Raw genomic sequence first — 24,223 nt, 5'->3', positions numbered from 1 at the left:
AGTGTCTGGGACCCAGGCCCCACCAACTTTCAGGGTGCTGACAAAAGATGATACCCAGGACAGGCGTCAGTCTAATTTTTATTTCAGCAAACAGCATGTTCCTCACTTTAATGGCTCTACGATAGCAATCAGATCCTTCTCTGACATTTTGTTTCGTTTTTTTAAAAAAGAGAGGAGCAAACAAGTGACAAAAACCCAGGAGTTCTTTCCTTTTCAAAAGAACAGCGTTTCTGAAGTTGGACTCAAGAAGACTTTCATGTAGGCTTGGGTTTTAAGGCGGGGAGGGGGAGAAAGAAAGACACTGTGGGGAACAACTAGGCTAGCAGAAGAGAGCACTTGCACACTAAGGTTATGAAGAAGGCATCAGCAGGACTCTGGTCCCGCTCCGGGTCACCTGCCACCATTCGCTCTTCTCTGGGAAGACCGGCAGGGCAAGGCAAGGCAGGGATGGGGGAGTTGCTGGCCTGCAAGACTGATGCAAGGCACCCCACGGATGGGGAGGGGGAGAAGGGTCTTTTGGAGGGCAGTTCCTTTTCTTCCCAGGGACCCATTTCCACATTCTAAAAATATAAAAATCTTTGCAACCAGTTTCAAAAGCCAAAATTTCAAGATGCACCCTGTACAGTTTACTCTTCTTTTTTTTCCTCAAAGAACAGTCCTATGTTACTGGTGATTGGTTTGAGGGAGAAGAAAGAAAGAAAGAAAGAAAGAAAGAAAGAAAGAAAGAAAGAAAGAGGAGGGAGCAAAGAAAGGAAGGAAAGAAGGGAAAAGGAGGAAGGGGAGAGAACGGAAAGGCACAGGGAGGGTAACCTAGCTCTAACAGAAAAGCTTGCATTGGAGGGCTCACTTGGATGTTCTGCTTCACTCTCCCCGCTGCTCCAAGGAGAAGAGGGGGGAAAGTGGGGAAGAAGAGAGAGAGAGAGAGAGAGAGAGAGAGAGAGAGAAGAGGTGGGATGTTTAAGCGCCAGAACTAAGATGCGCCGCCGTGTGTTGTACTCATCAGACAAACGTGGCTTCCTCAGAGGCAATGCCAGGGGGCGCCTACTTCTTTGCCCGCAGGGACTTCCGCATGGAAGGCTTGCTCTTCTTGGCCTTGGAGGGCTTCAGGTCTTTCTTGGGGCTCACGGCCGGCTTCTTAGGGGCAGCAGGGCTGTTGCCCGAGAGGCTCTTGGTGGCCATGCGGGCAGGGGCTGCTGGCGGAGGAGTTGGGGGTGTTGGCTTGGCCTTCTTGGCAGGGGCCTTGGCTTTCTTGGCAGGGGCCTTGGCTTTCCCACGAGGGGCCAGGGGGGCCTTGCGAGGCTTGGGCTTGCCCTCCCGCCGCTTAGCCAAGGGGGGCGCCCGGTTCCGGGCCTTCGGAGGGGGCCGCTTCTGCATCCTGCAGAAGGGATGAGGGAGAGGGAGACAGAGAAGGTCAGCTCAGGCTCCTTCCCAGGACAGCCAAGGGCAGCATCTCCTCCCCTGCCCACCCACACATCCAGGTGGCGGCTGGGACTGCTACACACACCTTTGCTGCCAGGAAAAGTACCAGACTGCCACAAAGAGGAAGAACTGTAGGCCTCCCCATGCCTTCTCACTGGGAACCTGGATGGTTGATGACTTCTTCTGCTCCCCCACCCAAGTTTTTAAGAAAGAAGACCTCCTCAAGGGACATTGAATTCCAGCATTTCTTACCCAGGACCAAATTTGGCTGCCACTGTTCTCCCTGGCCCCCTCCCACCCCAGTACCTTTTCTTTGGCGGTGGCTCTTCTTCCTCGGATTCTTCCTCGGACTCTTCCTCCTCCTCTTCTTCCTCCTCAGACTCCTCTTCCTTTGAATCCTGTGCTTTCTGTTTCTCTGGGAACAGAATGCCAGGGCTGTGGGGGTTGGAGGGGGAGGAAAACAACTCAGAGGCAGCAGGACCCCCACCGCCCCCCACCCCCCACTTGCAGGCTCAGGAGCCAGGCACAGGCCCACCCACCCGCCATAGAAGGGCTTCCGGCTACTAAAGGGGCCTGGAGAGCCACAGCTGTTACCTGGGGTAATAGGGGAAGCAGAGCCGGAAGGTGCCGCTGAAGCCCTTCCCGGAGATCTGCTCCATCCAGCCGTACTTCTCGCACTTCTGGAGGGTCCTCTTCAGGAGGTGGACTGGGGGGGGGGGGGGAGAAAGGGGGCATCAGCCAGGAATGGAGGGGCCTTGTCATGCAATAGGACCAAAAGCACAACACTGCCCTCATCCTGCCCTGGCACAAGTCATACTCATTTGAAGCCCTATTTTCATGAAACAGAAATGCAATGCTCTCCAAACAGGATCTCTATGCATCTCCCTGCAAAGCCTCCTGGGGAATGATTTTGGAAACTGCAGAAAACTCGATTCCGCCATCACTCCTGTGCACCCAGAGCATCTTTACACCAGGCAACATATAGAAATTCTCACTGGGGTCAGAAAATGCCACAGACTGAGGTACTCCATGGAAGGTTTGGAGGTTTTGGTAATCTGCCCAGACAGAGGTTAAAATATGCCAAGACTCGATCCCTGATTTCTTCTCTCTCCTCCCCTTCATCCCTGCTTCTTATTCTGAGAGCAAAGGTGGGTTCCCCTCCCCGGCTGACTTTCTTTCAGGAGCTGGCTTGCTAAGGAGACCAAGGCACAGCCCAGCCAACGATCTTTCTTTTGCTGATGCCTAATAATAACAGGGAGAGGCTGTGCTCGGAACAGCAGCCCACGGCCTTCTCCTGGCAGAGAGAGAACAGCCCCCTGGAAACGCCATCTAGAAGGGAGCCTGCGTGGATAATTGAATGGACGGTTTCCATCAAAAGCATTCATGCTTGCCAAGACGTGGCAATTTCCAAGAGCAAGCACTTTAACACACACACAAACCCACGCACCATGCAAGCTCCTACATGGGATCATCACCAACCAGCTACTTTGCAACCTGAGCTGCAGCTGTACAACCACCTCGAAAAAGCGAATAGGCAGCATTCTGTGTATGTGTGTAGAAGGAATCTAGTAGCAGCCCTTGCACTAATGGTTCCTTTCAGCATGAGTTTTTGTGGATATCAACCCACTTCTTCAGATGCAGCCATAAATAATGTTCACAAAAGCTCAAGTTGAGAAGCTAGCCTGGGGGATGCTACTGGATTCTGGAAAGGAGGAGCTGACAGCAAAAATAGGAACTAATTCCCTTCCTAAGTTAATTCTTCCATGACTAACTATCTCCTGATCCATCTATCCATCCATCCATCCATGGATCAACCTTCAAGACTTAATTTGGGGGGAAAGCACCAACTTTTCTCTCTGATGCTGTCCTTGCACATCTGGGCACAGAGAGGACTCACATAATAAAACCTGGCATTTCCCCACTGTCTTCTTTGGCAAGGAAACTCTCCCTTCCAGTCTTGGGGACGGGAAAGAAAGTGGCAGGTGTGGCAGGTGTGGTTCTGGGGAGTACAAAGGAATGGGGGAGATGCATCTCCAGACCGTTGCCAGTTATGATATGGGGTGTGTGTGTGTTGACAGGGCATCGTACCTCCTTTTCTCTCCCTATGGAACGCCCACCCTAGAGAAAGAGGAGGCCCTCACTCTCCCCCATGCTTGACCTACAATGCAATCTCCATTTTTTCCTCTCAGGCAGTCAGTGATAGGTCTGTGCACCAATCTTCCAATCCCCCCCTCCCAAAACCGCTGGTCACCATCGTAAGGCTAGAGCTTGCTCAAACTGTCAGTGACCTGAGGAGGACGATGAAGAGCTTTCCTATCAGGGACAGTGCTGTGCAGCTCCCTGCCTCACAGTGCTTGCAGACAGTTGTGTGTTTGTGTCTTTCCTCCTACCTTGGAAACTGGAGTTTGACCCCGGGTGCTTCTCCAGAACATATTTCTTCAGAGCGGTGGTGGAGCAGGTCTTGGGCTCGTTCATGGCTGCAATGGCAGAGAGGATGGCATCCTCCATCAGGCTCCCACCCAGCAATGGCTTCTCCCCAGACTTCTTCAGCTGTTTTTAAAAACAAACCCCAAAAAAACCAGTATGAGAAAGAGGGTCCTCCAAAGTGAGGTGGGGGGGCTCCAAATAATCCTGAAATCCTCCCAGCTGACCCCTGGCAGGGATGCCTCACCTGGAATGTTCCAGATGCTCCTTTGCCTGTGATCTGCTCCAGCTGGCCCTTCTCCACTGCCCTCTGCAGGGCATTCTTCAGCAACTGGGGCCTATGGGAGGGAAGGCAGCAGCCCTGTTAATGCCACTTTGGTGGGATCAGCGGGCAGGGAAAGCAGCAAGGGGACCCTAGGGCACCTTCCTCTTCCTGGCTGCAGGAAGCACAGCTCCAAAGTGCCTTGACTGCCTGCCAAGGACAGGAAGAGAGCCTCAGCTGAGAGCTCTCTATGGAAACGCAGCCTCCGACAGCAGAAGGGAGATGCTTCTGCTCCTGGGCCAAGGGCTGGATGAGCACAGAAACTCAGAAGCTCTCTGCTACAAGGGCTTTTTTGTTATGGGTAAGGATTTTTTATTAACTTCTATATCTCAGTAAGCCAAGAGAGACTGGCATAACAAAATAATAAAGACATTTCATAATCACTTTCTGCTTACGGATATGTAAATTCCTGTGCGTTTTCAAATTCTGTTCATCCAAATGATTTTTCTTTTTTGGTTTTAAAATCCTTACCCCCTCCCCTAGTTTAGGTATTAACCTTGTAGTTTGGATTTACGGTAGAGCGGATACGTGTGTGTGTGTGTATGTATATATATAATTCCTAAAGTCAACAGTTTTCTTGTTCAATCCACTTCTCATACCAACCAATTTTTGATAGTATGTGACTATTCGTCTTTCAAAGAGTCATTTGTACACCTTATCGATTTTCTTCTGTTATGTTTTCATCTTACTGTAAAACAAGTTTTATTTTTCTTGTACTTATGTGTCAGTTTTGGCACACTGTTTTCCTTCACTAGTTTCTTCATTCAACATCTTACTAGTTTTGGGTTAAACTATCCCCCCTTCCTCTCCCTCTCCCTCCAGCCTGGCCTGACCAAAAGCGGACCAGCGGGCTGGCCATGAATCTGAGCCTGAGGGTTCAAGTGTGGCCACTGAGAGGATCGAAGCTAAGCTCTACGCAGGAAGCCTAACTCACATTTTATGATTCCCTCTTAAAAAAAGAGCAGTGAAGGATACACACACACATATATATACATATATTTAAATTAGCACCACTGTCAGGAATACCCCAAGACAATGCCTCTTATTCAGTGTCAAACTAGTTGCTCATCGGACTCAGCATTTCTTGTTTCCCTGATAGCTCCCTTTCCACTGGAGCTGCCAAGGGGTGCCTGAACAGGGAGCAGCGCAGGTCCTCTGCACCAGGAGCATACGTTTGCTCATGGTCCCTCTCAAGCTCACCTACCCTTCCTCCTTAGCTGCAGACATGGGACCCTCAACACACGCTCCCAGGCCACCTCCCATGGCACACTACTCACATATCTGAGGCCTGAGCTTGTTCCGCAGAGGAGATCTTTCTCCGCTGAGCCACAGAAAGGGCCTGGACAGAGAAAACAAACCGTGGTGGCCACAAGTCAGGGGACCCCTGGCTCTACTCTACCCACCTCACATCCACTTTCAGCTTGGGGTAATACTGGGAGACATATTTTTTGATCAGGCTGTAGGAAGCCTCCTTGGGCTCACAAAGACGTGTGAAGGCCAGTGGGAGGACGTCTTCCAGCTTCACCTGCTGCTCAGGACCTGAAGAGCTCCTCTGAAAGACAAGGAAGACCCTCTTTGTGAGAGGCCGGAGACCCTTGGCGTGATCTTCTCCAGGCCCAAGGAGGGGAGTACAGACTGACTGACACAGGCCCAGTTCATAACCCCGAGTAGCACTGGGCAGCTGAACCTCCCTCTGCATGGCTGAGCTCCTGCCCCAGCCCTGTGAAGTTTCATCAGCCTTACCTTCCGATCCCTGGATTTGGGGCCTGTTTTCCCTGAGTTTGGGGCCACCACAAAACTCCCAGAGGCTCCTTTTCCTTTCACCTGGCAGAGTGGAGAGAAGTGGGAAAGTCTGTGACTGGCCTCCCTCTGCTATGGGGTGAGAGAGGCTGTTGCACTGAGGCTGCCTTACCTGCCGTATGGCTCCCCGCTCCAGCTCCCTCTTGAGGGCCTGTTTGAGGAGGAAGCCTCTCCTCTCCAGCTCCAGAGAAGGGTACTTGTTGATGATGTACTTCCGGATGGCGACGACTGAAGCACCACCCTTCTGATAGCAAGCCTGAGAAAGAAATCAGCCCTGAGCGGACGTTGGCAGCAAGCCGGGGATGGCTGCTTTGAGGCAAGCTGAATAAAAGGGGCAGGGCACAGGGGCTGGCTTTGCCTCACAATGGCTTCCCTGCTGGACATTGTCATGTCTGTTCTTTTCCCTTTGCGCAGGCAGGACCGTTTGTCTCCCCATTACACCAACATGGGACAAAACGGAACGTTTTACGTCATCAGTCTTGCTCCCGAGATGCTCTCCTTACCTTGATGGCCTCAATCAAAATGGCGTCCATCTTGGGGCGGGAGGAAGCCGCCATGTGGGTTTGCTTCTGTGCTCTGGCTAGCTGGCTGGCTGAAAGAGTAGCCCAGACAGGAATGGTCTTCTTGACTTTCTTCTCCTTCTCTTTAGCTGGATCCTTCTCTCTTTATAGAAGGGAACAAAAGAAGTGAAGGGTCCAAATTCAGCCAGGACATCCTGCAGCCCAAAGATATTTTATGTGCCCGAGAAGAGCTTTGGGGATCTTGGATTGGCACTAAACAGCTGAAAGCTGGGAACTGGAGCACTAGACAAGAGAAGAAGAGAACTGGCCTATCTAGCCCTGCTCTGAGTTGGCAGGAGTGGTTCTCCAGGGCTACCTCAAGCAGGAAAGAGTCCTCCCATCACTTTTTAAAAAACGGAGATGCTGGGAATTAAACATGAGCCTCCCACAAGAATTGCTCCAAGCCCTTTGGGGAACCCCTGTGACGTACAGCCTTGACCAAAACGGAGGCCCTGCTCCCACCTTCCCTCTCAAGGGTGCCCAGGTGGCTTCCACTCCTTACTCCTTTTTGGCTTCCTCGGCTGGCTTTGCCTCTCCCTTTTCTTCAGCTTCAGGCTCCTTTGGTGGCTCCACTTCATTAGACGCAGCTGGTGGAGTCTCATTCTCCTGTTCCTCCACAGTAGAGGCCGATTCCTCTGAACTGGCATCAGGATCTGAGGGGGTGAGCCAAGAGGAGAGAAGAAGGTGACAGGCAACAGCTAGATTTGGATAAGGAAACACTGAACATCCACTGCAGAGAAAAACACACACAGAGGGAAGTATTTTGGTATATTTCATTATTTAATGTTAATATGTATTCATATGTATTTTGACAGACAACTGGGAACAGTGGAGAAAGGGCGAACCAGGGACCCCCCGGATGGCTTTACCTGGCTTGGCCTCCTCTTCTTTGGCAGGTTTGCTTTTGGGAGGCGTTTCCCGAGCAGAAGAGTTCACAGCCCGGCGGATTGGCATGGTGCCGTCTTCGACTGTCTGGAGGAGAAAGGACAGCAAGGGGTCATGGGACTGCTGGGCTGGGGCTCCCCAGCCGAGGAAGCCTCCTCAGGCCTTGCCCACCATCTAGGCCCCTCCAAGCTGCCTTCCGGCTCATCCAGCAGAGCGCAGTTTCCAGCTTCGACTGGGTGCTAGCGAGGGAGCCATGGCTCGGGCTTTGGGCTTCAGTTAAGGATACGAGGGGCCAAGGGAACCAGTGGGAGGGGAGGCTTCTGGGAAGGCAGGTTGGGGCAAGGGGTAACAGGTGGGGAGAGGGCGAGGGGAGGCGCATATGGGGCGGGGTGGGTTGCTGGTCCCCAGCTGAGACTCCTAGAAGCAGGGGAGGAAGCGCAGGGCGGCCCTTGCGAGCCAGTCCAAGGGCCAGAGCGTGGGGAAGGGTCAGCCCCTACCTCGCTCAACTTGTCCGGGGGAGCTCCTGTTAAGAGTGGAAGCGCCTTACGGCCCGTGGGATCAGCTTCGGGCAGATCGGTCGCCATTTAAATTAAGGTCTAGCCCCCAGGGTGAGGGTTAACACTTTGGAGCCCCAGGTTTTTAACCTCAAGGGGGAAGACTTCCTAACCACCTGAAGTGCAGAAAAGATCGGGTGTGAAGGAGGGTAAACAAGAGCAAACGGGAGAAGAAAAATAATAATAAGAGTAAGAGAGAAAGAAAGAAAAACCCTTCACATCTACATCTACATCCCTATAGAACACTATGGAAATAAAACCAAAGAAAAACACAAACATTTATCAGTTTCACAGAGGCGGATGCCAGTAAACTTCATTTTGGTTGTTCAGCAAGCAAGGGGCAAAGGGACCATGGGGAGAAGCTGCATTAGCTGGCACAGGGAAAGAAACCCACCGGGACAAGGATGGGGGGCAGGGGCCCAGCAGAAAACCCAGGCCAAGCCACCGCCACTGTGCCCCACGCAGAATGGGGCTGGCCAAGGGGCCGATCCCAAAGGCCGCTCTGACCCTGGCCCCATGTGGCCCCTCCTGCCACTTCAGACTCTTGGCACTTTTGGTGTTCTCCCAGGGCCTTTCACAGGCCAATGTGCCACATACAGGCCTGAGGAGGGCAGCAGGACATCAATGCAGAGCGGTGAGCAAAACCGTACAGACCAGAGAGCAGACTGTCCTCCTCCGTTCCTGAAAAGAGATCCCAAAGCAGCCCTTGTGCCCCTTAAGGGGCCTGTCTGAGTCACAGCTGCCTTCCTTTGCTGCCCACCCTCACCCCCAGTTTATGCCTGTTGGCTCGGCCCAGTTTTAAAAAGCACACACATACCCCACACACCTGCCTGCCCTCCTTCCTCCCCCCCCCCCACCAAGGTCTAAAGAAGCACAAAGGAAACACCTTGTGTGAAAGGGGGGGGGGGACTTTGTTTTAACAGGGAAGGAGTCCAAAGGGGCCTCCCGGAGCTCCTTCCCTTGGAGTTTCTGCCTCCCCTGGCTTTGGAGAGCCCATGAAACATGACACGCAGGGAAGAAGAGCCCAGGGAAAGAGGACTCCCTCCGGCCGTGGGGCCTCTCTGCCTCTGGTCTCATGGAAAAACAGAACCAAAGCGGGGTGGGAGGAAAACACAGGCCACCCTTTTTAGGATGCCAGGGGAAGGAATTTGTGTGCCTGGAGGAGGAGAGCAGCCCTTGCTCCTCTAGCCTCCCCCAGACAGAACCCAACTGGTGTGATGGTGGCACTGGGGAGAACGAAGGAAGAGGGGCTGGTCTCCACAGCCCTTTAGGGAGAAACACTTAGGGGAGAGGGAGGGAAGATGCCACCACATCTGGGCAAATTCCCTGCCTTTTAGGCTCCGTGGGGTGCGTGTGTGTTTGTGTTCTCCAGAGGACACCCCTCTCAGCTTCCAGGCCCAGCGGCTGAAGGCAGCCATCACAAGAGGAAGGCTTCCGGGGGGGGAGCAGTTTGAGGGGGCGGGATGGCGGTTCTCCCCAGGTGCTCCGATAAGAAAGGGAGGAAGCCTAAAAATGAAAGTCTCACCATGCCCAGGTTACATTTCATATAAGGCTGGAAGAAAAACATTGACACACAACATTCAGAAGTTCTTCGGAAATAGCTTTTTGTGGGCTTTTTGGACTATGTGCCCATATTCTAGAAGTTTGTTCCCGACGTTTCAGCAGCATCTGTGGCTGGCATGGAAATTAGTAGGGTGAGCTATATATGCATGCATGTACAGTGTGACCCTGGGTTGTGAGGAGTGAGTTCCATGTTAGACAGGACAATACATGTATTAACATGGAAATCACTGCTCTCAACCCAGGGTCACACAGTGTGTGTGTATTATATATACATACCGCACTCACTTCCATTCTCCGAAGATGTCAGAAACAGATGCTGGCGAAACGACAGGAATAAACTCTTCTAGAACACAAACAAACGATGGATGCCGGCCATGAAAGCCTTCGACTTCCTTGGAGATATTTCTGTGGGAGCAATATGGCTTCTCATGTGAGATTCCTAAGCCTCCAGGACACTTTTAAAAACCGGCTCCTCCTCCAAAGAAAGGACATCTCCAACTCTTTTCTGCTCCTGAGGCAATTGTGTAACACACACACACACACACACACACACAGGCAAGCACTAAACCTGCCAATGAGGCCTGCAAGCGTCAAGCCTCCAGTGCTTTCTACAGACAGAGAGTGAGAAACACCATCAGCCCAGAGTCCAATCCCTCCAACAAGAGCCACAAGCACTTCCGGAGTCAAAGGAGACACCGAGAGAAGGCAGCAGCCTTGAGCCTCCCAGAGGCTTGAATCCAAGGCTTTGGTGACAGACAGGGCTGCTCCTCCAACAGCCAGAGGATGCAGATTCAGTTCCCTCTCAGCCTCAAGCTCACAGTAAAAACGGACAGATCCTCATTCCAGCAAGGCCAGCTCCCACAGTCTGCCATTCTCCAAAGCCGCTTGCCTCACCTGAATTGTGAGAGAGGGAAGCAGGCTTGATTGGAGACCAGTCAGCAGACCTTGCGTTGCTTTCAGGAAAAGGGCTCTCCCCATGCGCTGGGCCTTGTGGAGCCCTGGATGGAACTGAGCCCTTGCCTCCATCCCATTCGTCACAAGAGGGACCCATCTGGTCAAGCCCTGGACATCTCTGTGGACCAGCGATTCCCAAGCCTTGGTCCACCGGACGTTTTGGCCTTCAGTCCCCAGAACTCCTGGCTCCACCTCAACATTAGGAGGAACGTCCTGACAGTAAGCGCTGTTTGACAGTGAACCCCCCCCCAAAAAAACCCTCCTTTGAGGGTCTTTAAACAGAGTCTGGATGGCCATCGGTCACAAGGGGTGCTTAGACTGTGAGTTCCTGCATGGCAGAAGGGGGCTGGAGGGAGGTCTCTTCCAACTGTGATTTGTTCCTTGTGGGTTTTTTGGGTTGTGGGGCCATGGTCCTGACGTTCGAAAGATCATTCTGTGCAGATGGCAGCCAGAGATGCTGGCGAAGCGTCACCCAAAGACCTCACAAAAAAGCCATGGATGCTGGCTGTGAAAGCCTCCGCCTTCCCAGCTCTAGGGTTCTAGTCCAAAATCAGCTGGAGGACCAAAGCCTGGGAATGACTTCTGCGGACAAAAGCCGGACTGGACTATTGGAAGACTTTGCCCCGCGAACAGAGTCCTCCGAGAAGGAGCTCTCTCCACCAAAGACACCTTTGTCCAAAGGCACCGGAGGACTCTCTGCTGCGTTCGGTGCAGCAGACTTTGCCAGAGAGGAAGGGTGCAAGTGCAGCGCAGGAGCCAAGCGCTGTGCCATCGCTTTAGCGCCCATGGCTCTATCCCACGCAACCCTGGGCATCTCTAGTTCTGTCAGGCAGAGAAGGCCAAGGGCCTTGCAAAACTACCAATCCCAGCATCCCCCAGGAAAGAGCCACAGCCTGCAACTGCGCTGTCTCTGCCGTGCGCATGGGGCCCCAAGGAAGGACGCTCAAAGCGTCTTCCTTTCCAGAGCCCCGTTCGCTCCCTCAAAAGTCAGGCATTGAGGGCTCCTCCGCCTTCCAAGGCGTCGAAGGGGGCAAGTGCTGCCGGGGAGCCTTGGGAAAAGGAACTTCAGGGCAGTGAGTCTGCTTCAGGCGCAATCCGGTTCGACACCGCTTTAGCTGCTGTGGAATCCTGGGAACTCTTGTTGTGACCTCAGAGCAGAGCTCCCAGAACCCCAGAGCACTGTGCCTCTTGTGTGCCTTCAAGCCACTGCAGAGCAGAAGCCTACCAGGGGCGACCCGAAGGCCCTCCTGGCCCCTTCTGGGGCTGAGAGAGCGCTCTCACACTGCAGCCGACCAGAGAGACTGAGACACAGAGAGAGGCAGGCGGGCAGACTTCCTTCCGGCTTTGGGCCTACCGGGGGGCGGGGCCAGAGCAAGGGGAGTGACCGGCCTGAGGCCCCGCCCACGACAGGTGTCTGCGCCTGCGCACTCTCAGGGCGCTCAGGCCCATCTCAAGACCACACACATTTGCATAATATTAGCATAGCGGCCTATCTGTGCCAAGGAGCCCCGCCCCCGCCGCCCAGGCCCCGCCCTCTTGTCACTCACCGCCTCAGGAGCGCCCTCCCCCCAACCTTCCTCCTCTCGCGCTCGCTCGCTCGCTTTCTCCGGCGAAGAGCGGGCGGCGCCCTCGACAATAGCGACGGCGCCGAAGGAGGAGGAAGAAGCGGCGGCGGCGGCGGCGGCGGCGGCAGTGGCGACGACGACGCGAGCGGAGGAGGCGGCGGAACCGGAGGGGAACCTGGGCAGGAAGAGGCGGGGCCTGACGGGCGGCAAGGGCCAATGGGCGCCCCGCGAGCGCCTTTCGAACGCCCGGGCCGCGGCCACGCCCACCTCGACCTTTGCGCTTCAGGACCAATGGGAGACGCGCCTCGCGCGCAGGCGCACTGGACGTGGGCGTGCCCAATGCCCCTCCGCTCTGAACAAAAACACTCAGGCGCAAGAGAGGAGGGGCCAGTGGGCGGGGCACGCGCAGCCTGGCCTGGGATGCGCGCGCAGCTGAGGGAGCAACGGTTGTCCTCCGCTTGGCGGGAAACGGAAGAAGCCCTCCTCCTGAGAGTGCGCTTCCGGTCCCTGAGGCGGCTCTTGTCACCTCAGAAAAACCAGGGCCTTCTTCCTCAGACGAAGTCCATTGAAATGATGAATGCTAATAAAGGCCGGGAAATAAGGCCGAGGAGTGTGTCCCCCGCTTCACAAGCACAGCCCCCCAAGGGCAGGCACTGCGCCTCCCACGCCGAGAGGGATGATGGGAGTTGTAGTCCCTGGGCTCCTGGCAGAACAAGGAGGGAAATGCTGTGGCCACACAAAACACAAAGACATCTCACCCTGAAACGGCCCTTCTCTCCCTAGAAACCTCAGAGTATATACACTGGGCTTAGAAGCAGAGATACAGAGCATACATGGGTCTCTGTAAGCCTAGCAGAGAGATGAGGCCTCAATCTGCAAGGAAGCCGGCCTCCTCCTCTATAGACAACGCATTTGTGTGTGTCTGGAACTGGAACCATTTCCCTTTCACAACTCTCTATACAGTAGATACAGATACATAGATGTACAATTGCATATACAATTCTGCAAGGAGAGCTGGTTCTCTATCTCTATCTCTATCTCTATATCTATATACATAGCATGTATATAGGTGCGTTTGTGTGTATGACTGAGAATTAGAGAGACCCCTATAATTCCGCAAGGGACCCTGGATGAAGATCCGGTGCTCAGATTCAGGGATGCCTTCCTCTTCTTCCCTTGACATCCTTCCAAGCAATCCATGCCAGGAGGACACACACCATCTGACCAAACCTGACAGTCTCACTTCTGGGGCCAAAACTATGGACCTGTGGAAGTCGGACCCAGGGCTTTGGGTCAGGTTTCTTTTTGACTGAGCTTTCTAGACTTATTCTTGAGTATCAGTCTATAAACAGTGAATTGTGGCCCTTCTCGCTTGCGTCCGTTCGCACAAAGACAGCGACCCAGAGTCACACCAATTAGCTCCAGCGCCAACACAGAGCCATCCCTGGCATTGCTGCGGCTGTGTCCCTTCATGCTATTTCAAGCTTATGGCGACCCTATGGCAGGGTTTTCTTGGCAAGATTATAACTGTTGTTATTAAGCTTGATTTATACAGCCCTGTCAATTCACACAGTGCTGAACACACAATCCATTGCCTTCCCCTGCGGAGGCTGAGAGAGTGTGACTTCTCGCCCAAGGGTCACCCATTGGGTTCCTATCCTGAAAACCATGACGCCATGAAAGCTATCCAAGAAAACTCTGGGAGACTGGGCTGCCGCAAGACAGAACCAACTTGGAGCAAAACAAAGAGCTAACCCAGGCCTTAATACGAATTCACCACCTGGACATTCCCAAGCCCACTTTGGCGAATGGACGCCTGCCCAGTCACTTACCTCCGCGGCTCCTCTTGCCCCGAGGGTCCCTTCGGACGCTGGGAGAGGCATTCGCTGCTCAGAGAAAGCCATTTCTGCAAGGAAGATACAACGCCCCACACCTCTTCTATTCCCCGCTTTGTTCATAGCCAAGCACTGAAAAGGACTGCCCAGCAAATGCATGCCCATTCCCCTACAATATCCCTGGCTGGCGGATCTGGTCCCCCTTTCTCTCCCTACGCAAGAGGCAGAGGAGACTGCAAAGCAGGGGCTCCCTTGAGTCTCCTCAGTGTAGGGCCTGGTTCCTGAGGTCATTTCCACTCAGCCAGCCTCTCCCTCTTCCAGCTCCAATAGGCTGCTTAGGGACCATTTGCAATCCCCCACCATCCTGCAATGGAAATACACCAAACACACACAGCCCTGCAAATGCTATAACGCCAATGATACGCTCCGAGGACTTTGCTAGGAACAACCCAGCACAGCCAGGCATTGCAACCTCTTTTCCAATGCGGCACAGCCAAGTCGTCCCAGTGAGAACAAGGGGGTGCCCCCTTCCCAAGGCCTTCCCTGGAGGGGTCTCTGGGGAGGCAGCCCTCTGGGACCAAGCCTGACACCAAGAACGACCTACTCCTTCCACCTCAGAGAGAGAGAGAGAGAGAAAGGCAAGGCCTGCAGAGCAAGAGGCCTTCTCAGGAGGGATGAGTAACAGATGAGGAGCCAGCAGAAACACCGGCCCCTCTTTCCACGACAGAAAGGGCAACCTTCAACCACAGGTCCCCCCCCCCCACTCCCTTTGGCCCAGGACCCCCAGCCGTCGCCCCCATGGCCAGGCAGCCCCCCGGGGGCAATTGCGGACCCTCTCTTGGGGTGGCAGCTCCGTCCGTCGCCCTCCGCTGCCGTCGAAAGAGAAAGCCACCGCCCGCTCTTTTAAACTTGCAAGGTTTGTCTTTATTTTGTTCTTTATATTTTGAAAGTGAAAAGAAATAATATCGAGTCAATTTCTTCCTTCTTCTTCTTCTTCTTCTTCTTTTAAATATTTGTTCTATGTATTTACAAGCCTTAAAGTTGCTCTAAAGGTTCTGAAAGTATCGCTAGTACTTTGCTCTTCTCTTCCTTCCTTGCTTTCTTCTTCTTCTGCTTCCAGGGTAGCACTGTTTGGCGTTGCGTGAGTTCATCCTTTCCCAAGCAGTCTGGTCCGCAGCCGTCTTCTCGAATGTGGTTCCTTCGGTTCCACTTCTGTCGCTTGTTTTCAATGTTGGAGGCGGGCGGGAATGATCCGGTGGCCATTTTCTCCTCTACAAAACCCAAAGGCGTCCGTCTCCTGACCCCTTTGCGCATTTATGACACAGCGGGCTGCGCTTCGAAACAAAACTGAGCTGGGTCTGAAAGGGAGGGACATTAATTCCTCTGCCTTTTTTGCTTTTGCCTATTATACAATTTGAGACAGAAACTGCAACTTGAAAAAAATTACACTGGCATTTGCAGTTCTCAAAACAATAAATTAAAGGTTCTCGCTTTTCTCTGTGTGTCTGAACGGATTTGCTTCTTTCCAAAGTATGAGTCCTTGTTGAAAAAGGAAAAGACTGAAACTGAAAAAGAAAGGGATTGTGATGATGACTTCTTTCCCCTATAAATAAGGGATGTGTTTTGGTGTAGTGCTCCTGCCCTCCGCTCTGAAGTGGAAGCGGACCTCACGTTCCTCTCGTCTTGTCCTCCATGATCGCCCTGCACTCCTTCCTTCCTTCCTTCCTTCCCTCGTTCCTCTCTCTTTCCCGTTGGCCCCCTCCCATTCGTGCACAAGGGGGAGGGGGCTTGGGCGCGCGAGAATTGGCCTTGCTGCACTGTGATTGGCCGAGACGTGAAACGGGTTCTTACAAAAATACTTAAATTGGGATTTTTATTCCTTTTTCTTTTGAGGGGAGGGTCTGTTTGTTCAGTTTTAATGGTCTGCATTCAGTTTTAGTTGTCCTCCGACTCCTCTTCGGCTTCTCGGAGCCACGTGAAGAACGCCGTGACCGACTTCAGTGCTACGCCTTTCCCGTTCTGCTCCGCGGGGTCTTTGCTGATCTCCCATTTGTAGAAGGCATCCTCCGATATCACCTCCTCGTCGTACAGGCAATCGAAAAACATCCGTAACAAATCTGAGGCAGCGGGGAGGAAGGCAAGGGGAGGGAGAGAAGAGCAGGCCTGGGGTAAAAATGTTGAGGCCGGCAGCCAAAGCAGGGGCCCCAAAAGCCCCCACCCAAAGCTCAGAAATGAACACAGAGAGTGGCCCTTCTGAGGCCTGGCCTAGTCTTGCGTTTTACTGAGCCATTCAGTTCAGTCTCTTGCGGCTGGACAGGCAAAGCAAGGCAAGGCAAGGCTGGGAGGCAATGGGTCTCACTGCTGCCCAGAAAGGCCTCTGGGAAGGAGGCCTGCCTTCCATCCAGCTGCCTGCATTCTGCATGACAATCTCCATCAGCGCAGCCTGAACTGAAGGAGGACCCCAGGGACCACTGGGGCAAGCTTGGCACCCAGACCCACAAGACTGCAAGCAGCTTTCAAATAAAAACAGGCAAACGGTCTGACACTGGAGGGACACTTCGGTGTGTCACTATGCATCCCATGCCCCTCTGTTACTCTGGGTCTCCTCTGGAGGAGAAGAAGGAGAATGGGCTCAAAGAGGGCTGCACTTCCAAGCGGCTGACACTGATCCTCATACAAACCCCAATGGGGGCCTGGCAGGATTTCAGGTGGGTTCCTCCTAGCCAGCTAAAGCAGAACCATGCAACCCAAGGAAACCAAACTGCAAACTGGCCTCTGCCCCCCCTCCCCTTTATACAGATCAGACTCAAACCCTTGTGGCCCCCACCCGACCGTGCGACAGACTTACTTGGAGGCTGATCAAGTTTTACTATTGATGCTTGTAGTGCGTAAAGTGCTTGTAGTTCCTTCTCTGTGTCCGAGTCTAGATACTTAAGTAAGATCGGCACTCTCTGCTTGATGACAGCAGTGTCCACTCGCAAGCTAGAACTATCCTCTAGAAGAGAGAAGAACTCCACGTGAGCCTTTCTTTAAGGCTGGCCAGGAAGGAAGGTGGCAAGAGAATCTGTCTGCACAGAGAGACCTCAAGCAGAGGAGCAGGGAGAGAAGGAAGGAGGCAGCCAAAGAACTGGCACCCTCCTTGGCATCTGCCTCTCTGAACAGCCCTTTCTCTAGGCATCTCCCTCTCTCTCTACAGATGGAAAGAAGAGAACCCTTCCTGATTCTCTCTTTCCATCCCACCCCAACCTATGATTGTTATCATAATCATTTTATTCATCTATAGCCTTCTTCCCCTCCATTACTGGGACTCAAGGCACCTTAGACGTTATTAAAACCCGTACGCTTTAAAACACACAAAAAGAGCATCTATCTATCTATCTATCTATCTATCTATCTATCTATCTATCTCAGGAACTTTTCAACCCACACAATTCCAAATTAGATGGAAAGGAGCCAAAGGAGCCATACAGAATCCTCCCTCCCCACTGATTTTATTTAACAACAACAGCAAGAATTGTAATTGTAATAGCAGTTTATTATTATTATTATTATTATTATTATTGCTGCTGCTGCTGCTGTTGTTGTTGTTATGGTGAGAACAACTTGGGACTGTTCCAGTGAGTCACCACTTCCACTTGTGGGAGGAATGGATGAGCAAGGAACACAGGCACGCTTAAAAAAGAAACAGCGGCAACCAGTCCAAACCCACAAGACCCACAGGCGCATGATCCTCCGTGTGCGCAGTGCCACTCACCTATAATAGCTGCTTTACAAACTGCTGTCATTAAAGCTCTAAGGAATGTAGGTGAACTCATCTGGCTTTCATCTAGATTAGCCTGGAATCAAAAGGACGGGCACAAGTTAAAAAGCACACTGGCTGCAGGAGAGAGCGCCTCTTCTGGGGAGCCGGCTGCTGGCAAAGCCTAAGGAAGCTCACGTGTGAGACCACTTTCTCCCAAATCCATGCTCCCCAAGAGGCTCTCCTTCATCTGACTGCTTGCCTTCCACTGTCACGGCCGGCTGCGCTTGAGTCACACTCCGGTGGCGCATAAGCCTCACAGTCTCAAAGCACTCTGCAGCCATCAGTGCCAGGATTCCTCTTCCTAGCCCTAGCTAGGCTCAGGATCAGGGCAGGAGAATGCTGTTCTGGTGGCAGAGGCCTCTCCAGTAACTATTGCATCTATTGAAAGGCATCCACTGGGGGATTAAGGGAAGCTTGGTGTCCAAATGGGGATGGAGGCAGAAAGAGGTGACTTGCCCTTGCCCTGCCCTGAACCAAAGGCCGCCCTGCCTCCCTGGGAGGAGGCTGGGAGGAAGCACCCCCGAGGAGTGCGCTGGTGGTGTGTCTGTGTGGATGTGGGTCTTATACCTCTACCCAGTCAAAGATCTGCTCGTCGTTTGCTTTGTCCTCCACAATGAGTTTCTCCAACTGTCTGTTCAGCTCTTCAGCAGAGAGTTCTTTCTTTGAAAGTGCTTCTGAGGAACTGGAACTGTCAGTCTCTGTGAAGTCCAACTTCTGTAGCATCACAAGAGAAGGCAGCTTAGAAAAAACGTGGCATGAGCTTTTTCTGAGAAACATTGCTGTGGGACGAAATGAAATGTTTCCACCGCCCCCCCCCCCCCGCCACCCCAACAGGGAGCAACGCTTTAGCATCTGTTCAGACAGAAAGAGCACTCTATGATGGAAGAAAAGCCAAGAGGGGCCCTCATATTTCATCTAGCCAGACTAAAACGCGACCCGACTCACCTGCTCCGTGAGAAAGGTGTGGACATCCTCCTCTTCGGGTAAGAAGTCTTTCCAACTGAGGCCAGCCTCCCTCCATAAGGCTGCCACTTTCTTATGGCTCTAAAAGACAAAACGACTTGCTGGGTTGTGAAAGGCCAGCAGGGAAAATGGAGGAAGCCAGCCTTGAGACTGCAAGGCGAACCTGGGCCTCACACTCCCAACCTGGGTGCCATGTGGTCCAACCCAAAGGCTCACTGCAGCCAACACTTCTCCCAGGAGGGCTCAACTGAATGTGGCTGCAGAAGCTTCAGGACTGAGTCCAAACAGCCACTGGAGAACTCACTGCTTCCTGAGAGCAGGCTGCTCTCTCCTAGTTGGGCCAAACTGTTAATGCCAAGTACCTGCACAGAAGCCTTGCTTTCTGCACAGAGGTCCCCTGACTACCCATCTCTCTTACACACACATAAGTAAACGCACACACAGATCTACAAGCACTTACCATTTGTTTGCATAGAAGGTGCAATATTTCAGAAAGCAAGATGCCAGCTCTTCCCACAGGAAGTAAGGGTTTGCTAAATTCTCTGAAACACAAGAGAAACAAAAGGGTCGGTTTCATCACTGGGCCACAGGCCACAGCTGGAAGGATAAAAGGCGTCCTACTCCTCGAACCCAGCATCCACAGCTGGCCAGGCCTGGCAGGTAGGTAACTGATAGGAGCCACTACCCTCTGTGGCTTCAGTCCTTACAATAACCGAACAACGGAGAGCAGACTGGCTCCCTGACTAATACATTGAGAGGATTTCAGGGTCTGAAGTTTGGGCAGCATCTATAAAAGAGAGGGCCCTGCTTACGTCAGAAGTTCTCTCATAGAGATTCCTCCTTCTTTTAACATTGGCGTCACCAATTCAGCCAGATACAGCCAAATGTGGGGGATATCGATAGCCATATCATCCGCCATCTCCAAGGTATCCGCAAACCTATGGGAGAAAGTCAAGCGGTTGAAGGCGCCTTCTGCCTGGAAGGCTGCCGGCCGCCTCTGCATTCAACCCAAAAGCAAGAGCCTGCAGTTAACGCTCACGAAAGGGAAAAGCAATACCCAGAGACCTCCCTTCCTTCCCTGGCAGACTACCAACCCCTTGAAGAAGTCCTGCTTGCTCAGCTTCTCACACTGCACCAACTGATACAGCAACTGGCCCATGTGATCCCTGGTGATCTGGCTCCTCTCCAGGGTGGATTCCACGCCAACTTGCACAAACACAGGAAGCACACCTGGCACACTGAGCTCCTCCACACACTGCACAGCTTCCTATGTAGAGAACACAAAAGGAGACGGGGCAGGGGCAGAGAATGGGTGCCTTTTTGTCTATGGCTGGTAGATCCCGCAGCAGGCTAGAGAGGTCCTTTCCCTTGCATTAAAACCCTCCATCCCTAGCCATGCACAGATGCCATGCGAAGGCAAGGGCTTCTTGCTTTTAGCTGCAGGTATGCCAGGCCCTGAAGAGTCAGGGCCAAGAACATGAGAAAGGTGTGTGCTGAAAGCCCCCAAGGGACTGTGAAAAAGAGAGAGAACGAAAAGGGAGGAAACAGCACCATGCCCCTTCTGCACAAACGCCGCAGAATTGGCTCTACTTACCTTATAATCATTAATGTGCAGGAATTCATCAATGATAGATTTGCACTTTCTCTCTATTTCCTCTTCTGACAACGCGGGCTTTTCTTGGGAGGGGGATGTGGGAATTTCGGGCTTGGCTGGTAAGGAAGGGGACATTGGGGGTCAAATATGAGATTTAGAAAACTTTCTCCACTGGAAGAAAACAAACACAAACGCCCAAACCTCTCCTGAGCCTAGAAAGGCAGTTTGACACACACAACGCCATTTTCTTTAAACCAGTTCTTTTCATAATCTACATGCGCATCATTTCCCATTCTATGGCAAAACCAACAGCCAGGTAAACCATGGATTCCAGACAAGCAGAAATCTCTCCCAGGCCTTTTCGTAGCCCAAGTCGTCAGACACACCAGACTGAGTGCTTTACCCCCAAAAGGGAGAGAGGCACTGGACAGAGGGCTCCATCCTAGAAGGTCACCATTTCAGCTCAGAAACTGCAATGGCACAAAGCGAACGAAATGACCAAAGCTGACTCTCACCCGTTTCCTTGGCTTTATTTCTCTCGGCCTCGGCACTGTTCCGGTCGCTCTCCAGGGCGCCTGTCAACTGCTTGACAGTCTCCAGCATCTCCCTCCGCTGCTCCTCTTGCGCTTGGTTGTCCAGGAGCTGCTCTTTGCTACCGCTGACCCGCAAGAAGGTGTTGGGCCGGGAAATGGAAGAGGGCAGCAGCTTGTCGTTCTTCTCCCTCCCTGTGCTCCCCCGACTGTGGAAGGGAAAGGCATTTTACAGGCAAAGTCCTGGCCCTGGTCACTGTTGGAAAGGCCACCTCATAGATGATTTCCAAATGAAAGCCAACACAGGCATCATGCAGTGAACAGAAACCAAAGAGAATTTCTCAAGGAGACCCACGTTCCTCTCTTTCTTAACATACACAAGATGGTTCCCGAAAGTGTGAAGTGTGGCCTGGAGCACACATGCATGCACTGATGGTAAACAAATACAGCCAAATCACTTGGGAGGACGAGGGCCACTCCCAGAGTACCACCTCTGAGGCAATGAGATGACACCTAAACCATCATGAACAGGGCAGCAACAGGAGGAGGAGGCGGTGGCACGGTCTGCCCGGGGCTCACCTGGATAAGGCCCTGCGAGAGTCCAACTCGGAGGATGTGGCTGAGGCAGATACAGATGACACAGGAGGCTGCAGTGCAGAGAATCGGTTCAAACTAGTGGCACTTGGTCGTAAGGAATCTGCAAGAGGATGTTGGGGAGAGTGACAGCTGTCTCCAGGACTCTAAGAAACCTCCCGAGAGAGAAGAGCCCCAAAGCTCTTGCTGTGAACGCCTGCGCTACGTACGGCGGGCAAGCAGAGAACAGCCCCACATCTGTGGGAATCTCTCCTGTGTTTCAGAACAGAAGACTTCCACTAAGCCTTTTTTTTTAGATCGTAAGCCTGAGGGCAGGGAACCGTCTATTATCCCCTCTGTTGTAAGCCGCCCAGATTCCCAGTGATTGGGTGGCATATAAATAAATCCTATTATTATTATTATTATTATTATTATTATTATTATTATTAGGGGTGGGGATATGGCCAGGGAAAGGAATGTGACTTATAAATAGCCTAGGTATCTTAAAAACCACCATCTTCTGGGTGCTCTCAGTCTCTCTCATTCATAGATACAATAGATATCCCCTGACCCATCATAAAATGTCCCAGAGAAAGGTACATACAACAAAGCAATTTGAAAATCATTTAAAACAGTGTGCAGAGCATAATGTAAGAGCCAGTGTGATACACCAGATTGAGTATTGGACTAGGATTCTGGGCAACCAGGGTTGAAATCCCTTCTCAGCCATGGAAACCCACTGTGTGGAAACAGGGCAAGTGACCCTCTCTCAGCCTCAGAAGCAGACCATGGCAGCCCTCTTTGCAATAGATCCTGCCAAGAAAACCCTAGGATACGACTGCCATGAGTCAAACGCCTGCGTTCTGATTCCAGAGGCACTGCTGCTAATGGATGCTGCCCACCATCCGCCAGGAGCAGGGCCTCTGTGATAGTGGCACCAGCTCTGTACTCCCTTGTTCACTAAGCCTCAACCTCCTGTGCTATTTCCAGTGGCAGGCCCAAACGGGACCTTTTTGAAGAATGTTAGGCCAATCCACACCTGCTATTTTAAAGTATGTATCTGTTCTGACAGTGGCATTGCTAAGCCAGGTACTGTGTGTGTCTGGCACACTTACCAATCTCACTGGCCTTGGCTCCACCGCTGCTGCCCTTTCCCCAGCTGCCCAACTGGGCTTTAGGCACAAGCTGGATTTTCTCATCCATCGTGGGCTGCAAGACAATACAGAGGCCCGGGATCAGGACCACAGCCCCATATGCCTCCAAGACTGTCTGGCCTCAGCCTCCAATCACCAGGGGCAGTTGCAGAGAAGCACTCCAGTGGGGGAGCATTCAAAGGTGCCCAATGGGAAAGGTAAAGGTGGCAGAGTGGGAGAAGTAGCCAGGCAATGCCATAAAGGGCGCACTCTGCCCCTGGGCCTCTCCCTTCATACACACCTTGGTGATTTTAAGGAACTTGGTGGGGTCCAGCACGCGACTGTTTTTCGCCCCCTGCACTGTGTTCCAGCCACCCTCCTCTACCCGCTGGATACCTGTAAGGTACAGAACAAAGGACCATTTGAACATTTATGCATATGTATCAAGATGGCTGTATGGACCCATCTCCTGGACATCTCTCCGGCAGAGTGAGTTCAGGCCAGATTCCTGTAGGTGACTGACTCTGCTATTAACCCTCAGTTATGTAAGCACCTTTAAAGATGCTGCAAAGGAGAGACCCAGCATCTCCTCACACAATACCTCTGCGCTGGCTGTGGAAGGGTGGCTAGGCTCCCCCGGGCACAGCGCCATCCTCTCCCCACAGCCTTGCCCCAGAACCACCCAAGATCCCCTAACCCAGCATCCTCTCTCCTCACGCTCATGGGTGATGCACAGCAGGCCCTGCACTCAGAACATGGGGCACTTACTCGGCGGCCTCCTCTTATCTTTGGTCATCAGTTGCTGGACCTTCCGCTGCTCCTCCTGCTCTTCGATTTTCGCCTCTTTGTGAATCTGCTCTATCGTCTTGGGGCCTTGATCTGCCCTCCGTGAAATCCAGTTACACTACGGAAGGCAGGAAAGCAAAGACTCAAAAGGGGCCCCTCTCCTCTGTCTGGGGCCCAGTAGGGCAGCAGGGAGATGTGTGGACAGGGGCAGGGGGCAACTACAGGGGCCTGTACATTTTGTAGTGAGTAGTGAGTTACAAAACCAAGGCAGCCCCTTTCTTTGACAGGCATCTACAGGGAGACCTCTGACAGTCCTTTTTTTAAAAAAAGCACAAAGTCCCAAAGCCACAACTGAGAAGCATCACACTCTTTTGCAACATCTCTATTTGACTCTTTATAGCACACACATACCCGCCTGAGATCTATTACATCCTGAAGCATGAACCGGATTCTAGAAGAGGTTTTTCTCTCTTTCACTATCTTCTCCATTTGATTGAAATACTGGTCCATTCGAGGCTAGAGAAAACACAGAGGCTTTACCATTTCTTTACAGAGGAACAACAACAAAACTCCACTGCCTTATACTGACTGTTGTTGCACTGAGGTCAGAACTGCCCACATTGACTGGCAGCAGCTGTCACAGGGGCCTGATCTGGAAATATCAGGGACTTAAACCCCGGAGTTAAGGCTCCATTCAAAGAGTCAGATGGTAACAGGAACCCAACAGTAAGCTGGGCAGGAAGCAGAAGATTGGGGATAAAGGGTGTGTGTGTTGCTTATCTTCATAAGCATTTCATAGGATTTACTTAGGCAAGAAATACTAAGGTCCCTTCGTTTGAAATGCAGCCTACAGCAGTCTCCTATCCAAGGACTAAGCAGGGCCAACCCTCCTTCGCTTCCCCATCCAGCCAGGATCTGGTGCCTTGAGGGTATTTAGGCCTTATTGGGGGATCCAGTCCTA

At 52.4% G+C, this 24,223-nt stretch overlaps 2 protein-coding genes across 18 annotated transcripts in view; both read right to left on the bottom strand.

Moving 5' to 3' along the window:
* Positions 1-60: 60 nt before the first annotated feature.
* HP1BP3 (heterochromatin protein 1 binding protein 3) lies at positions 61-12,300 on the bottom strand. 3 transcript variants are annotated; one of them, XM_089537285.1, is made up of 13 exons: positions 12,029-12,081; positions 7,908-8,080; positions 7,395-7,497; positions 7,028-7,178; positions 6,469-6,628; positions 6,078-6,221; positions 5,909-5,989; positions 5,569-5,717; positions 4,091-4,181; positions 3,810-3,969; positions 2,014-2,125; positions 1,726-1,854; positions 61-1,375 (listed from the first exon to the last, which is right to left on the bottom strand). In XM_089537285.1, the coding sequence occupies exons 2-13, from the start codon at positions 7,992-7,994 to the stop codon at positions 1,042-1,044; spliced, it is 1,701 nt and encodes a 566-aa protein (XP_089393411.1). In that variant the 5' UTR covers positions 7,995-8,080; positions 12,029-12,081; the 3' UTR covers positions 61-1,041. The 3 variants fall into 3 exon arrangements, with proteins under 3 accessions (XP_089393411.1, XP_089393412.1, XP_089393410.1); XM_089537286.1 differs by lacking the exon at positions 7,908-8,080 and having other exon boundaries at positions 12,029-12,300; XM_089537284.1 differs by lacking the exon at positions 12,029-12,081 and having other exon boundaries at positions 7,908-8,916.
* Positions 12,301-14,782: 2,482 nt separating this feature from the next.
* Positions 14,783-24,223, bottom strand: part of EIF4G3 (eukaryotic translation initiation factor 4 gamma 3) — a 50,616-nt gene continuing 41,175 nt past the window's right edge. For all 15 annotated transcript variants that reach the window (XM_089537264.1, XM_089537266.1, XM_089537269.1 and 12 more), the window contains 15 exons: positions 23,674-23,778; positions 23,245-23,380; positions 22,778-22,872; positions 22,459-22,552; positions 21,350-21,467; positions 20,756-20,979; positions 20,241-20,356; positions 19,741-19,913; positions 19,459-19,584; positions 19,107-19,188; positions 18,629-18,727; positions 18,251-18,397; positions 17,636-17,717; positions 16,730-16,876; positions 14,783-15,998 (listed from right to left, as the gene is read on the bottom strand). In XM_089537264.1, coding sequence (XP_089393390.1) covers positions 15,817-15,998; positions 16,730-16,876; positions 17,636-17,717; positions 18,251-18,397; positions 18,629-18,727; positions 19,107-19,188; positions 19,459-19,584; positions 19,741-19,913; positions 20,241-20,356; positions 20,756-20,979; positions 21,350-21,467; positions 22,459-22,552; positions 22,778-22,872; positions 23,245-23,380; positions 23,674-23,778 — 1,926 coding nt within the window. In that variant the 3' untranslated portion in view covers positions 14,783-15,816. The remainder of the gene's footprint in view (positions 15,999-16,729; positions 16,877-17,635; positions 17,718-18,250; positions 18,398-18,628; positions 18,728-19,106; positions 19,189-19,458; positions 19,585-19,740; positions 19,914-20,240; positions 20,357-20,755; positions 20,980-21,349; positions 21,468-22,458; positions 22,553-22,777; positions 22,873-23,244; positions 23,381-23,673; positions 23,779-24,223) is intronic.

Source organism: Sceloporus occidentalis, unplaced genomic scaffold (assembly GCF_023333645.1).
Source record: "Sceloporus occidentalis isolate IW3139 unplaced genomic scaffold, rSceOcc1.0.p SCAF_8, whole genome shotgun sequence".
Classification (NCBI taxonomy): Eukaryota; Metazoa; Chordata; class Lepidosauria; order Squamata; family Phrynosomatidae; genus Sceloporus; species Sceloporus occidentalis.
The sequence above is the reverse complement of the archived record's forward strand: the minus strand, read 5'-3'. Positions and strand labels throughout refer to the sequence as shown.

Bases quoted from the DNA above. Each gene is read 5' to 3' on its own strand.
- HP1BP3 (XM_089537285.1), bottom strand. From the start codon at position 7,994: ATGGCGACCGATCTGCCCGAAGCTGATCCCACGGGCCGTAAGGCGCTT. The intron at 5,718-5,908 runs GTAAGGCTGATG...CTTGTCTTTCAG, and splicing joins CCAAATCCAGGGATCGGAAG to AGGAGCTCTTCAGGTCCTGA. The intron at 3,970-4,090 runs GTGAGGCATCCC...TTTTAAAAACAG, and splicing joins GAGCATCTGGAACATTCCAG to CTGAAGAAGTCTGGGGAGAA.